The 16,197-nt window shown below is 52.9% G+C and overlaps 1 protein-coding gene across 1 annotated transcript; it reads right to left on the bottom strand.

The window, feature by feature from the left end:
* Positions 1-38: 38 nt before the first annotated feature.
* On the bottom strand, positions 39-3,464 carry TNFRSF13C (TNF receptor superfamily member 13C). Its single transcript, XM_064421575.1, has 3 exons — positions 3,320-3,464; positions 2,759-2,959; positions 39-1,247 (listed from the first exon to the last, which is right to left on the bottom strand). Exons 1-3 carry the CDS (start codon positions 3,462-3,464, stop codon positions 934-936), a joined length of 660 nt encoding a protein of 219 aa, XP_064277645.1. The 3' UTR covers positions 39-933.
* Positions 3,465-16,197: the final 12,733 nt, after the last annotated feature.

Here is a 16,197-nt window from a genome sequence, read left to right as displayed (position 1 = left end):
CCAGCTCTGGCACACAGGCAAAGCCTTGAGGACACTGTCATAAATTAAGTCATCCTGCCTACGCTCACATCACTCCCTGACTGCTTTTGTGCAGTGTGGAAGCACCCATCCCAAGTGACACACGGTATTTCTGCAGCGACAGTGAGCTGAAGTGACGGTTGTCTGGGGCTGTAATGACACATCCAGGGAGCTCCTCTGGACTGGCTGTCTCCACTGCTCCTCCCTAACTTCAGGGACTATAGGTCAGAACAAGGACAGATTTTTTTTCCCCTCTTCACTGCTTGGGAAGATGAACTTTTTTTCTATCCCCAGGGTACCTGGCTGTGGCGGGAGTGCTGGTGGATGCCTGCCACCATGTGAGAGAGCCCAGAGGGTGGGAAGACCTGGGTATCACAGAGTGCAGAAGACAGGGTGGCAGGACTGTAAATGGAGTAGATGCTGAGTGTGCCTTGCTTCATATCGCCTCAAGTCCACTTTTATTGAGGTCCGTAGCAAAAATCAAACTACTGCTGTGTGGGATTTGGCCCTAAAGTGACTCCCTGCTTCCTTTTCCCCTGCAGTTTCTGATCTTCCAGCCCCTTTTCCCAGCAGTTACCCATTCAGCATGACACCTGCCCAGGCACAGCAGCTGCCTTGCAAATGGCACAGCAGTCCTTGCCACACTCCATCCTCACAGGCTGTGTCTCTGCCTCCTCCCTATGGTTCAGCCATGGCAGCTGCTGACAGTTCATTGTAACTCAGCATGATCCACTTTGGCTTCCTCCAGCATTTACAGGTGTAACTTGGGACTCAGCACAAAAAGGACAGTCATCTTAAAAGGCTGATCTTGATCCTCATGGAGCTCATACCCATGGAAGGCTTCACTCATCCAGGAGCAGGGTCTCAGTATCCACAGGGATTGGCCAGAGCTCTCCAGCTCCATTCCCCTTGCCCTCAGACTCTCTCCTCTCTGGCGCAGTTCTGGGTGGTTTTGGTGGTGACCAGCGCTGTGGCCCCCAGCTCAGTGGCAGGCAGTGGGAAGCTGTGGTTGCATTCCTCAGGCCGGGGGTACACAGCGGAGAGCAGAACAATGTCGCCATCAGCATCGCCCTGGCAGCACGGCCTCTGCTTTGCCCTGGCTTTCCTGGGTGTCCCTGGCATCTTCAGGCTCCCAACAAGGTGCAGGCATGGGGCTGGGTTCAGGGCACCCTCTCCCTCTGGCATGGCAGAGTCCTGGCTGGGCAGGGGGCTGGCAACGTCTATGTTTTCTGGGAAGGGACAAGAAAAGGGGCTCATGGAGTGGGGTCAGGCAGGTCCCAGGGAGACGGTCCTGTCCCCAGGGGAGAAGAGGGATCTGGAACAGGAGGAGTCTGCAAGGTTCCCACATCTTTCCTGCTGCAGAATTTCTCCTGCTTACAACCAATGTGCTTTTCTCCCCCTAAAAGGCAAGAGGGAAGGGCCGAAACTTGCACTTCCACTTCGAGTCCTCTCGCTCAACTCTGCTGGCAGCAGAAGAGCCCAGCCCATGGCAGCTTGCCCTCCCCGACTGCCTCCCACTTAAAAATAGACTTGTTTACACACTTTGAACGCAGGCGTGTGCCTCCAGCCCCAAGCCTCCTGCCACTTCCCACACATCCAGCGCCGCAGCACTGGGCTTGCTGTGGTGCAGCCTTGGGGGACACGGGGATGTGGACCAGGGTACGCAACAGGAGGCTGAGGAGTGCCTCCAAAATGGCCAGATCTCTCTCACCGCTGGATTTCTCCCTTCTCTTTCGCTTTTGGTATTTTTTCTAGGCGTGTGCGTCATGGGCTGTCACAGAGCAAAAAGGCCCTGGGTAATGTCCCCCTGGTCTGAGTCACCATCCGGCAGTGCCAGAAGTGTGCAGGCAAGCAGGGCACAAGGACCAGCTGCCCCACTGTGGACACCCCCCGGGACATGGGGCAGTGTGGCATCCCTGTGTGGCAGCCCCTCCTGGGGGTCCTGGGCAGCCATACCCCCTACCTGGGAATGGGGAGGGGTGAAGACCACTTTGGAGAAGATTGTTCAAGGCTGAATCAGTGCCAGTGCAGGGACCGCCGAGGGAGGAAAGAGCCGCCCCAACAAAATGGCCATCATGGAGCACTGTGGCCTTATTCTCCTGGAAGTACCCTGCTAGGAAAGGCTCAGCCCCATTCCTTGAACCCCAGCCCTAATTTTGATGCACCAGATAACCCTGTGCAGTGCTGCAGTGTACTGTCAATGGGGCTGGTCCTGACATCCCACTGGGGTCTTTGGGATGCATGTTGGAGGAGGCTGGGCATCTCGAGGACAAGAAGCAAGCTGGGTGGTCCACATAGGACCACCATGGCTGTCACAGGGAGAGGCTGCCTCTGGAGCCATCCCCAGGTGTCCACCACTGCCCCCACTACTCCCATTCCATCCATGTTCCTCTGGCTAGTGGGGGAGAGGGCTCTCACCAGGGAGCTCACAAAGCTCCTACTGACCAGCGCTCCGTACGTGTCCCCTGTGGAGAGGACATGGTGCCAGGACATGCTTTAAACAAAGGCACAGGGAGGGATGGCTCAGCAGGGTTGTGCTGGCAGTCAGGTACAGGGGATGCAGGACACTGTCACTCAGACAGTGACTCAGGTGCCCCAAAATGCCATGGGATGCCTGTGGAGCTGATGTTGATGTGGAGGAGCTAGCCTGGGCTGTGCCTCAGTGGAGCCAGCAGTAAGTGATCCCATCTACCCCAGGGTCCTCAGGGTGTTGTGGGAGGGAGAGGAAGAGGTCTCTTACCTTTGTCCTCTTCATCTGCTGCCTTCCTCTTTCTCCTTCGCTTTCCCTCCTTGCAGGCCAGGAAGACGCAGACGGCAGCCAGAACCAGGACGACCCCCACCACCACCGGGACCCCGAAGGTCAGGAAGGTGCTGGTCAGGGCGGGTGCCAGGGTGGGCTCTGCTGTGGGGTGAGATGCCGGTAGTGTCAGGAGGGGGAAAGCTGAAGGAGGAGGGAGGGCAGCAGCACTTTTCACCTGGCTGGCTGGCCTGGGGGCTGCAGTCACAGGGAAATGTGGTGCTTAACTGTGACCCACCTGCCACCAGCAACAAAATATCCCATGCTTGATGAGATCCCTAGGGTGGATCATCCAACTTCTCCCTACACCATGTTCCTCTCACTGGAACTGGCTGCCCTCCTCCCTTCTGCTTTAGATGGAGATGGTGCTCCATCCTCCATTTCCACCTCCATAGCCATCCTTAGCAGGAGGTGCCTTCCACCTGCCCATGCCTGGGGTGCCCCCAGCCTCCTTGGCCCACCACCACCCAGCCCTGGGGAGCTCAGCTGCCCTTGTCCCCTTACTTGTGTTGTCCTGGAACAGGTCGGAGCACTTGATGCACGACTTGGTCAGGGTGTCGAAGCACTCGAAGGAGAGGCAGGAGGAGGCAATGGCAGCTTTTCCTGATGAGGCCATGGCAGAGTGGGAGTGAGAGCCCAGCTCTTGCATGGCGTAGCAGTGACAGGGCCGCCGGAGTGTGAAATCGCAGCGCCCCAGGCCCCGTGGCAGAGGGAGATACAGTCTGTCAAGCTGCGTCGGCTCCCTTGGGGCTCACAATCGCTGCGCTTGGCCTGGGGCGGATCTTCACCAGGGAGGAGGAGAGCAAGCAACCAAGCCCTACCCCTGCCTGCCTTTGCAACGTGCCCTCAAACTACCCCTCTCCTCCAAAATATGCTCCCGAAATCCCCCAGCCCCCCGTGTGCCTCAGCCAGGCAGCACCTCGTACCCAGGGGGATTGTGTCCCAGGCTGACCTCCTTGATCCTTGCTCCTCCCCTGCCCACCTGCATGTTGTCCCCAGCCCAGGCATGTCCCCCAGCCTGCACCCGCCTTTGCTTACACTGAAAAGCTCCCTTGGTGTCTACAGGAGACTTTTCTGTGCACAGATCTTTACAAGACTCCATCCCGGGGGCACAGATCTGGCTTGGATTGAAAGTGCAAAGGGCCAGAGGAGAAAAGAGTGAAAGGGCACTGATGTTTCCCCTTTTAAAAGCTCCCACTGCCCCGAGGACACATCTGCCAGTGACTGCTCTGCAAGCAGGCCAACTGTTGTATGTTCTTCACTCTTAGTGACGGTGCTCTCCATCACCTTGCTCCCTCCATCCTCTCCAGTGCACACCCAGACCTGTGGCTCCTCAGCACCATGTCTCATTCTCCAGGGTTCAGATCTGGTTTTGCTCAGTAAACGTGCAGGGCATGGGCAAAGCAGGCCACACCAAGCAAGCCTGGTCCTCAAACCATTGGAAGGGACTAAAAAAATCCTTTAATAGTCTTAGGCATTCCTGATCAGGAGCATGTGAAATGTTCCACCACCAATACCCACTCATCAAAGCCTGATGCTTGAGACCTGAAGAGATGTATTTCAGTGCTGTAGGTGGATCTCTTCCATTCCTACTCAACAAAAGTCACATCTTCTTTTTCTTCACTCCATGGGAAAGAAAGGGGCCAGCCACAGTTGTTGGCAGGCTGTCAGCTGAGGGAAGCAACACTAGTGACTTGCCCTACCCAGGAGATCCCTAATAGGGCTTTACTGCTGGACTCATGTCCTTCCAGCAGCTACAGCATCTGGACTCCTGGTAAGGCCTCTACTGCCCACTGTCCTGGATCAAGGCTGGGAGAGGAGGAGATAAAAATCCAAAGGGTGCTCTGGCTCAAGGTGACCGAGTCCCATGTGCCCCCACTTGGCAGCTGAGGTCCTCTGAGACAGGCCTGAGGACTTGGTCCCTGAAGGTGCCTGCCCCTCCCCAGTGACTGCTGGACAAGCTGAGCCCACAGGCTCACATCCCCCCTCCTGAAGTTAGGAGTAGGATGCAGTCACCAGCTCCCCATGCTAGATCTCAGCCCAAGTGCGTTCTTTGGTTCCCCATGCCCTGCAGGGGAGGAGCTGCCCTACAGCACATCTCCCTCCCTGCCAGCAGCATTTCCAGGGGATAGTTTGCATCATAGCAATGTCAAAGCAGCCTCAGCGCAGTCTCAGCCCCACCATGGGCACTGCAGGGTTCCAGGCAAGCCAAAGTCCAAAAAACCCTGGTCACTGCCCACCAGTTCCATAGCTACCATGATTTCACTTCTCCTTCCAGGCAGTGTGCCCAGGCGCTTGCTCCCTCACCCCTGTGCCATGCCAGCAGGAATGGCTGAGAGAGGGCTGTGGCTGCACTGAGGAGCTGTGAGAGGCCGGCCATTCTTGTGCCTGCGGCTCAGCTATTCCCACTCCATCTTAGTCAAAATAAAACTCCCCAGTTGAGTGGGGGCATGCCAAGCACTTCCCTGTCTCAGCAGAGCCCTGAGCCACAAATGGCACAGAGAGCTCAGCACCCTCAGCCTCACTGCTTGCCCTGAGCAGGCTGCACTCGCCCTGCTCGTACCTGCTGGGGGGCTGGGTCAAACAGCAGCACATCTCTCCATGTCCCACTTCAGCTCACCCTCTGCCTCTCACACGCCCCAGGTGAGGACCAGGGCTGGGCTGCAGGCATGGGAGTTGGAGAGTCAAGTGTCCAGCAGCGGGAAGGGATGGAAAGCTGTGATGCAGAGCCATGACTCACAGCAGGGAGAAAAATAAAAGCAAAGGCTCACTCCAGTCCACATCTGAGCTCCACAGTGGAGAGACCTGGCAAGGAGAGGGCACCTGGAATCTTCACTGTCCCCAGTAGGCAGCTCTCAGAAGTGCAAGTGTAGAGTCTAGGGCCAAGAAAATACCTTGTCTTGTGGGCTGGTGGGGCTGAGGACATGCATGTAGGCAGAGGATCCCCACACAACCTCTGGTGCTCTCTCAGGATACCTATCCCCAAACCACCTCCCTGCTCCAAAGGCTTTGCTGTTCCTCTTGCCCTGGGGTGTTTCCACTTGCTAGTCTCCTTTTCCCAAAGAGGTGTGCTTCTCCATCATTCCAGTTTTCCTCACCTCACAAATGCTGTACTTTCCTCACCTCCCACTGTACTTCCCCCATGTCAGTCATCTCTCAGGGAACCCCAGCCCCTATTTCTGTGGGTCCCACCACAGGACTGTCACCATGCCCCTCTTCATCCTGTCTCTTCTCCATGCTTGGCCTGAAGTGCAGGGTGAGAAGTGGTTCCCAGCATCTGCTGTACCACACTTACAGCTTAACTCTGTGAGCCCAGTCAAACATGCACACTGGGGAAAGCCCAAAGCAAGTAACCTACACAGTGCTTTCAACATGGAGGGCAAGATGTACCTTAAAGCTCAGGAGCTGACAGAACGCATTCCAGTACATGGAAAGAAAACTTGTAGAAAACTTGGAGCCCAGGGATGGCAGCTGTCATGCCCTCCTGTGAATGAAGCACTCCCAGGTCCTGTTACATGCAAGGACGTTGCAGCCTCATTGCTGCCACTGACATTACCCTATTCCTCCCATTTTCTCATCCCTCCTTATCAGGTTCTACAGATCTTCCCTGCCCTTGTCCCAGCTTGTCCACCTCCTCCTGGGCCAAGATATGTTTGAATTTGATAATGCTTACTCAATAAAAAAAAAACAGTGCTGAATACCTGAACGGCACTCACATGTGGGCATGCTCGTGAGCACGGCCCAGGTTCTGGGCATCAGTTTCGCCCTTTTCATCTCCCCCATCTTTGCCTCCCCTACCCTTCATAACTGTGCTTGATCGTTTTTGGAATAGCAAAAGTTAAAGCTTGGAGAGTAGTTCAAGCTGTTTGCATCTCAGAGCTGAATACGCTTGATAATCGCACAAATGCATAATTAAAGAGCAGAAAAAATGACTCACTGGATAAGGAAATGCGCTTTTCTTATCTCCTCTGCAGAGAAATGAAAACCCCAGGAGCCTGGGTCTCTGGCTAAGTCCTTTTATTAAACAAATAAACCAGAAAAGATATCAAATGAGTGAATCAAGAATTATGTCTTCATCTCAGAGTCAGACAGCTCAATTTCCAGTGCCATTTGCTCCCATCCCACACCTGGAGGGTGCCTTTGCCTGAGGTCAGCTGAGATCCCTGGGATCCCTGTGGGGGACAGGGCAGTGCTGGTGCTCCAGGAGCACGGAGGGCTGGCAGTGGCCTGCGAGGGCCCGTGCACACATGAGTGACTGGACTCGTGTGAGCAGTTCCTCTGGTGTCAGGGGGAGGTGAAGTGACTCACGCACGCACTTGCAAAACCGCGTGCAGCAGAAAATATCCCCCGAAAGTTCACCTTGTGCTCGTGCACACCGGAAACCCAGCGGCTTGTCAGTCAGAGAAGCTGCGAGGTGTTTACTGAGCAGACCCAGCTACCTCAGGACAAACCTCTGACAGGATGCACCCAGCGCCTCGGGAACATTTCGGCACAGCCTGACACCTGTGCTGCACTCAGATGGTCCAGAAGAATGCCTTGGCTGGAGCCAACCCCAAAGCCCACAGAGCACCTCATCCCAGCATCCCTTCCCAACACTCCTTTGCTGGCTGGTGGGAAAGATCCCTTCCCAAAAGGTACCACTACGGCTATCAGGAGCAGATTTCTTATAGCTCCAGCATAAACCTTCTCCTTGGGATCCACTGGGATCCTTCCTAAAGCCAGGTGGGCTTAGGGACAAAATCCAGGAAGATTTTAGGAATAATACAGGAAACCAAAGGTTTCAAGAGATTCACAGTCACTCTAAATCCCAGAGTCCTCTGTAGGTGCTCTGCTTCCAATCAAGAGGGTTTGTGACACTGTTCAGCACCTGCACGGGGTGTTTGGTGTGGGGCAGTGCCCCACCCTGTTGAATGGAATTTGTCTCCCTGCTCCTTGTTTATATGTCCCTGGAGCTCTTCTTGTCTGCAAGGCTGAAGAAAAAAGGGCAGGTGTCCTTGCCTCCCGCTGCAAAGGGACCTTGATAATGCTGAAGACCCAAACTAGGCTTCTCAGTGGGCTGCCTGTTGAAGAACCCTCTGGGGTACAGAAGGGTGGGTCAACTCTTCCTGAGCCCAGACTCCCTCTGCCCATTCCCCCTCCCTGATCCACAGAGCCCAAGAGGGACACAGCAGCACAGAGGACATGGGAAAAACCTCCCTTGTGTGATCCAGCCCTGGAGGGGCTGAGCCCTTGATCTCCCCCGGTGGGGAGGAGTGAGGGATGTTTCCAGCCCGTATAATGGCTGCTTTTGCTGCTCTGCAGAGTCGGGGGGGGGCGGGGAGAGACTTAGTGAAATTTGGGTCCCTGGCACTGCCCTGGCTCTTGCAAGCTCCCCCCGCACCATGAGCAGCAGAGCGTTAGCTGAGCCTGGCTCTTCTGCCTGAATGTGAACAAGCAGTACTCAAACTCCCTGCCCACTCTGCCTTGCAGCAGGGACGCTGCCCCCACCCCCATCCTGAGGAGAAGTGGCATCTTGTTCTGTTTCCCTTGGACAACTGGGAAGGGGGGGCAAGTGTCCCCCCAGTTTTGCCTGTGGCTGTTCATAGGGAGTGCTCACGTGCCGTGACAGGGCCAGGCAGCACCTCCAGCACCAAAACAGAAACCAGTGGCTGAGGGTGATGTGCTGCCACAGGAAAAACCTCAGAACAGGTGGGTTCAGCCAGGTCAGGTATCCTTTATTCTGCAGCAGAAATCTCCCCAGTACTCACAGTGGGAAACCCCACCACTGCACTTTCAAGGCATGAACCTCCAGCAGATGACTTCAGAGCCAAAAATCAAAGCCACACTTACCCCAGTACCTCTGCAATATCCTCTGGCTTCCCACAGACCTTTAGGTCCAGTCTAGTGTAAAAAGGTCAGAGTGAATCTGACTTTTTACCATTTTACTGGTACAGGCTTGAGTGCAGAGTAATGCTATGAATTTCCAGGAGTGTATTAAGGATGCAATGTTACAAGAGAACTGACAGGTGGATTTGGCCTGTGCCCTCCTCTCCTGGCTGGCATCTGGGCACAATGCCTTGGCCATCCTGCCAAACTCCAGAGAAGAATCTGGAGTGCAACACGCAGAGTGGGGAAGGAGATAAAGGGGAGGATGAGAAGCTGCTGCAGCTGCAGGGCTGAGGAAGTGGAGAGTTATTGCCAGCAGCCCTGTGCCATATTCATCACCCCTGAGGGTGAACTCCAAGGAACCTGTGGACAATGTCCATTGATTCCCTTTAGAGGGGAGAGCCCTCCTCACAGCTTGCAGGCACTCCCTCTGTAGCAGTCACACCAGCTTCTGAGCCTTTGGGGCTTCAAAGGCTCTAGCTGGAGGAAGGATGAGTTGCTTTGGCACAGGCTGTCACAAGAAGGGAGATGCTGTGGGGAGAGAACGGTTCTGCCAAGGCAGGCGAATATAATCCCCCCTCCAAGATCCCCTCCCCACTTCCCATCACAGTGTAAACACCTGTACGGGGGCTGTTGCCCTTTGCCACAGCCCCCAGGGAAGGGGGATGCCTGTCCATCCCCTAGAAGATCTCCTGGCCAGCCCTGCAGAGGGCTAGACCACCAGAGGATGCAGGCAGGCTTCCGAGGGACTGTGCAGCAACACAGCATTTCCCATCACCCAGCCTAAAAATGCACATTAGAGGCTGAGGGCAGGAACAGCTTTATACCCCCTAATAATCTTGTCTCTAAGCTAGATAACTAGGACTGCAAATCCCTGGTGATAATCACAGCCACCATGCCTGCAAGCTCTCCCCCAGACCATTCATCTGGCTTGATGATGCTTTAAAGAGACATCTAATGAGGATAATCTGATTCAAATCCCCTCCTGCTTCTGGGCAGCAGAGCAATTCAGGCCCCCTCAAACTCCTTCTTCCTCCATGACTGTCTTTATTTCCCCTTCTTGTATGAATCACTGTGGGGTTTCCTTTGCTTTTTGCATTACTATTTTAAATCTTTGATATGACCACTGCAATCAAGATTCAGTCCCTTTAGAACCTAATTAACATGAAATCAGACTCAGTTTTACTCATAGCCTTATAATGGGATGCTGGCCGCTGCTTCTGCTCTCACTTCGGGTGCAGGGAACATTGCAGCCTGCTTAAAAAATTCCCTCTTTACCTGATTCAATCAGAACCACTTACAGGAGATACACAGACACATTTCAAGCTTGGCAAGAGAGTCAAGCTTTGGGAAGTGGGGAAGATCTCAATCACAGTCAGCTTTCAGCGCAGAGCAGATGGTGAACATTCCGACTATATAATTTATAGGACACCATCACTATGTATTAGTCCCATACAGTGGCTGAGCTCAGCCAAACCACAGCTCATGCACACTCAGGGGCACTCTCACAGGTGATGCTCCACATGCAACCTGGTTAAGACCCAGGTTTTGAAGAAAGCACACGCTTCACGTTTCATCTCCTTTATAACACAGAGCAGAAGATGCAGTGCAGCAGCCCTTGTCCCAGAGGGTCTTCCTCTTCCCCCTAGACTGGGCAAACGCTTCCCAGCCTGCAAACTTGTGTTTGAGCTAGGTCTGCATTACACAACATCTGCATGCAAGCAACTCCCCTTCCCTTTCCTGCGAGCAGCTCACGCAGCAGCACCGTGGATGCCAGGGCAGCCCAAGGCCGGCTGTAGGGGCTTGTTTGCACTTCTTCAGGGCTGCCAAGCCATGCTGGGGGTCACAATGCCCAAGAGGGACGTGCATCACCACCACAGCTCAATGTCAGCAGTGCCTCAGCCTGCCTTTCCCCCAGACAGATACACAGTGGGGGCAGTGCAGGACCTGTAGGTCAGGAGGGAGAATTGCTCAGGGGGCCAAGTTGGGTTGTAATGAAAAGGTAAAAAGGCAACCTCAGGTAAAGAAAACACTCCCTCCGGAGCAAGGTGAGGGCAGCTCCCACCTTCTCTCTAAGGTTGCAGAGTTTTCAATCCCCTGCATGGCTAAAAGACGTCCTGGAGATAAGTGTGCAAGACTGAAAGCCTTTACAGGTGCCTGGAGTGCAGGCACAGAGTGACACTGTGCTATCCCAGGGCTTCCCCAGCTCCAATGCCTTTGATCCCCTGCTGTTCAGTGTAACAGCACGAGGCATTGAGTCACCCCTCAGTCCTCAGGGGAATGAGGATTAATTAGTTGATTCTGGCACCTGTCTTTAAAGAGAGATACTCCACCACCCCATGAGCCACAGGTTGTTACTGAGCTGAGGCAAATGCAGCCCTGGCTTCACATCTGTGATCTCTGGAAGAGCAAGAAAAAGAAACAGCAGTGGGGGGAAAAAATTGAATATTCACACTGGAGCAATGCCAATGCTGCTGTCAAAACCAGGAGAGTGGCCAGCACAGAGGTTCAGGAGAGCTTTGAGAGGACCAGTGCAGACAACGATAGTGCCTCAAGGACTGCCAGCCCTCAACAAACACCCAAGGTGTTCCAACAGTCCGAGCACAGGGCAGGAGCAAGGCAGTCACAGCATGGCACTGTCACCTTGTCACTGCACGGTGGGCACATAGCAGGACCAGAGAGCTTTCACAGGAAGACAGAAAAGCAATACTCCATACCGAGAGAAAATGGGGAAAGCCTCCTTAGCTTGTTTAATGCTGGCTGGGCTTTTTAGTTTTTTCCAGCATGCCTGAGCAGAGGTGCTTTGGCTGGCCGTGGCACAGCTTGTCGTAGAGCCAGGAGTGCTGGGATCCAGAGGCTAGAGCAGACCCTGCACACCGGGGCCGTGTTTCCCAAGGGGAGGTGTTCTCTCTCGTTGTTTTTGTCCTTGGCCCAGCTCGGCGCTCCTTGCCGTGACACACAGAGCGCTCGGGGCTGCCGCAGCCAGCCCGCAGCTGCACCTGGGCCGGCGCGGGGAGCCTGCCTGCCCCCGTGTCAAACACGGCGCTGTCACACGCCGCTGCCTGCCCCCGGCACAGGAGGCGGCCAGGCGGGGCCAGGGCACGGAGCCGCTCCTGGCTGCTCTCTAAATGCCCCAGCACACCGTCAGCTCCCGGGGAACGAGGGATGCGACGCGGCAGCACGTGGCAGCTCTTGCAGAAGGAGCCCGTGGCAAAGGAAACGTGGCCCAGCACGGGCTGGGAGCCCGTGCGGCTCAGCTGCCAAGGAGCTGAGCAAGTCACATCACTCCGAGTCCCCCGTGCCCGACCTCTCCCGCACACCGGTTCTTCACAGCCAAGACAGCCCCTCCTGCACGGAGCTGACCCCAGGGGATCCTTCCTGCCTAGTGTCGCCGTGCTGCATTAATATTTAACAGCGAGGAACAGATCCAGAGACTTTGATTTCCCCGCTGGCCAATTCAAGGATAATTGAACTGTGCAGGGAATTTCAGCATTTCAGAGGGTGGTTTCGTTCCAGTTCACACCAAAACCTAACCATGCCGCAATGCCTTGTGAGAAGGATTGCAGCCAGTTTCAGGCAGCCTCCCTGCAGTGGAGTCAGGCATGTAAGCAGCACAAAACCCGCTGATCTCAGGAGGTGCCCGGCCAGCAGGCCCCACCAAACCCTCCCCCACAGAACTTAGGTAAAGGTCAAACTCCGCTAAAGAGGAATAAAATGGTTTTTTCCTCTCAATTCCAGATTTGTAACTCCAAAGTAATATCAATTTGCCCTCATTACACACCCCCAGTGGAGGCAGGTCCTGCTGTAGAAGCAGAGCAAGCGAGGCACAGTGAATTTTCACTCGTGTGCCCAGGGTGATGCAAGAAATCAGCCACAGAAGTGAAACGAATCCAGTGGTTTTGGCTCCTGCCTCTGGGCTGCACCAGCTCTTGCCTTCTCTTGCATATAAATCACTTTTCCCCACCAGTGAAGGACAGCTGGCCACTGAATGGAAAGTGGCAGTGGTTCAGCAGCCCACAGCAACACTGCACACCGGCTCAGGGTGGGGAGTGGAGAACACTCAGAGTGCAGAGGAGACTGCCAGGGGATCTGGGCCAGCTGAATGGAAGCAGAGCAGCTGGAAGCCAGCCAGTGCTCCTGCAAAATCAAGACAAGTTAAAAACCCCACAGGAGGAAGCCTTTTCCTTGCTTTTGGCAGCAGAGCAGAGCTGACCTCTGCCACAGCTCTGCCAGCCAGCTCCAGGCAGCAGAGCAGGAGTCCCTGCTTGTCCACCAGTGCTGTGAAGAGTGCTCATGAGAGCAACCCAGGAGCTCTTGCAGCTTGACCACAGCTGCTGAGCACCACTGCTGACCTGAGCCAGCCACTCCCTTCAAACTACAGGTCTTGGCAAGCAAAGACATCCAGTTTTAACCAGTCCCCAAAGCAAATAGGAGAGGTGGCCTTGAATCTAAAACTCTACTGCCACTTCCAAGGTTTGGAATGGACAGAAATATCCCCAGAGTTGGATTTATCTCTGATCTTTATTCCAGGAGCAGAGATCTTTTCCTACGGGTGCCATTTCAGTACGCAGACTTTCTCTCCCATTGGTACAGATATATCATGTTTTATCATGTTTAAAAGTTAGTCTGATTTAACTGCTGGTGCAGCAGATTCAGTCTGAGAAAACCTGGCACAGCAGAGAGCTCTAATCCCACCAGGTAATGCCAAGCAAGCTGATTTGTGCCGAAATCTCTCACAGATCACCTCTGTGAGCTGTTTGGCAAGCAGGCTGAGGATGCAAAATCTCTTTCAAGGGCCTGGATTGAAAATGAAGTCCTGTGGGTCAATCTGCCATAGCAGAGGAGACCATATTACAACCTCATTTAGTTCCATCCCCCCAAAAAAGCACTGTGAAACCAAAGCTTACAGCAGTGCAACTGGTATGAACTCTTCAATACTGATTACACTGCTTTTATTCTAATTTTGCTGACATAACTGACAAACAGAAACACATTCACAAACTGAAAGAGTCAAACCAGCAACGCTCACAGGTACTTTCACCACAGAGAGGGGGATTCCTCTTTGAAAATCTCCACAGGGATAGGGAACTGAAGCAAGAGAGAAGAAGAGAAAGCAAGTAACTTCAAAATGTTTCTGTTAGTTAAGATTTCAGTCAGCTTGGCAAGCTTTTTCACAAGGTTTGAACACAACAGAACCTGGGTAACTAGCCTTAATTCAGCTTCAGGCCTTCCATGCCTCTGATCCCAATCCAAGTACTACTTTGACAGGACCTTTTTCAAACATTAGCCCTGGCTACTCCATCCAGATGAAAGATATCCTCAGCTGCCTTGTCTCCTCTGGTAGTAAGGGCAGTGTTATGGCCTGTCTGAACTAATAGCTGACAGCTCCTAGAGGTATTTACATAGTTGAAGATGTAGCTTTAGATGTGTCCCAACTACTTTGGGTTGTAAAACATGATGGACCTGAGACACAGTGTCATATTCTTAGATACGCTCTGCTTCCCCTGCCAGTTCTAGTAAATACTTTCTCCTAAGAGTAAGAAAAATATTTGCCCCAAGGTGAAGCAAGATGCTGCTCTTAAGGAACTAGATTTTATTATGTACCAGCTGAGATTCAGCCACCTGTAGGAAGTAAAAACAGCATCTTTCTTCTTTGAAAGTAGTAGAAGGAAAGAAATACCACATCTGAAACATAACAGTGGAAAAAAAGCCCTGCTTGAAGGTGCAGGAGTGGACAGTAGCAGATGTGGGTTACGCCAAAGCATTCTGGGTGGACCCCAAAAAAGTTTCATTTTCACTAGTTAAAAAAGCACAGTGAAATTACTCTTGAGGCCAAAGGGATGTAAACTGAGTCCATCTGTTATTAGAGTCAACTAGAGAGCAACCTAGGATATGGAAAAGTCTCCTTGCCTTATAGGAGTTGCAGAGGACACAAAAGAGTGGCTCATTTTATGCCACTTCCTTTCCCTTCCTCCCACAGACTGCACCTGCACATCGAGAGCAAATTGAAACCAGCCTATTCTAAGCCATGGTCTCCTTTATTTTGAGGGACTCAAAGCAAGAGTAAGGCTGAGACAGCATAACCAACACAGAAACTTGTTTCTCAGCATGATTTTCCCCTCTCTGGTGGCCAAGGCCTGGTTAGTACCTTCAGGATGGCAAAGCTAGCTGAAAGTAGGGCATGCCCATTAAGCTTCCAATCCTCCTTACACAGCCACGACAGTTTGCACATGTCTTTCTCCTTTGGGTTTTAGCCAGAGTCCAGCCCTTTTGGGCATCATAACACAGCTGAACGGTTTAGCTCCTTTTGTTTCAGCTGACAAACACCCTAGCCCTCCCCCATCAGCAACAATACAACTGGAGCTGGGATTTGTGTGTCCTCTGAGCAAGGATACAGGCTTTGTGCCTTGCTGAGCTGTCTTTGCAAGGACTGCCAACACTCACAGCTGATTAAGCCTGCAGTGCTGCTTTCTGCTTTTCCTGCTCACAGACAGATGTCAGAAACAAGCTAACCGAAACAGTGCACACAGCTAGAGCTCTGCACCTAGGAACATTAAAGCAGACTATTAGGGATTAAATAAATTAAACCAGAGGGGAGCTTAACACATTCTCTCTAGGCTTCATTTCTGGGTAAGAAACATCCCAGCCTTTCAAAAAGCACTGTATTCTGGCAGGTGGCTCAACTCAATGAGCAGAAAGGGCTGTATTTGAAAAGCTTTTGCCACCACCACATGGTTGAAGCCACGAGTGCAGCAAAGCACCTAACTGGGAGTTTGAGCTGCCAGCAAGGACCAGCCCGCCAGGGCAAGCATTTGCAGGTTTTAGAGCCCATGGCACATAAATAAAGAGCATACAACTATTACATATTACTTCTTTTATTAAATTAGAACACTCAAACCTTAATGACTTGCAGTAAGCACAAGGCACAACTTACAGCTGGTCAGAACCTGTTAGTAAAGGGATTATACACAGCATATGCCAAAGCAGCTGAGACAGCCTGTTTTCTGTGTGCTGCTGTGGTCCTGGCTGCTGGGTTTCACCTCTGGTCAGCCCCAGAGGCTGCACTACTGGAGCTGTCTTTGGGCTTGACAGGTGGAGTCTTCTTCTTTGAAGATCTAAAAGAAAGCTGAAGTGCTGGATTGATTATCTTCTTTAGTCCCTTCCTTCCCAGTGAGGTACCAAACATGGAAATAGTGCGGCCTTTGCTGGGCAGATGCTCACACAGCTGGATCATTAACTGCCAAGTGCAGTCTATCTAGAAGCTCCAGGCCAGCCTTCCTTCCCCATTCTTCTCTTGGTGGACAGACAAAACCTGGCAGCAAGGTTTCACATTAGACTAAGGTGCTGCATTTCAACTGAAAGAAGGAGCTGCTGCCTCTTCTCTGGTACATTGGAGACAGTAGCCTGTTCTTCTAATATTCTCTCAGAAAAACATGTAGCTCCTGGCCAAATGGAAAAGACTCAAACTTGATCATGAAATGGGATTCAGATGTAATAGTGGATCAGAATCCCCAATT

The sequence above is a fragment of the Passer domesticus genome, chromosome 5, assembly GCF_036417665.1.
Source record: "Passer domesticus isolate bPasDom1 chromosome 5, bPasDom1.hap1, whole genome shotgun sequence".
Lineage (NCBI taxonomy): Eukaryota > Metazoa > Chordata > Aves > Passeriformes > Passeridae > Passer > Passer domesticus.
This window is presented reverse-complemented; position numbering and strand designations above follow the sequence as displayed.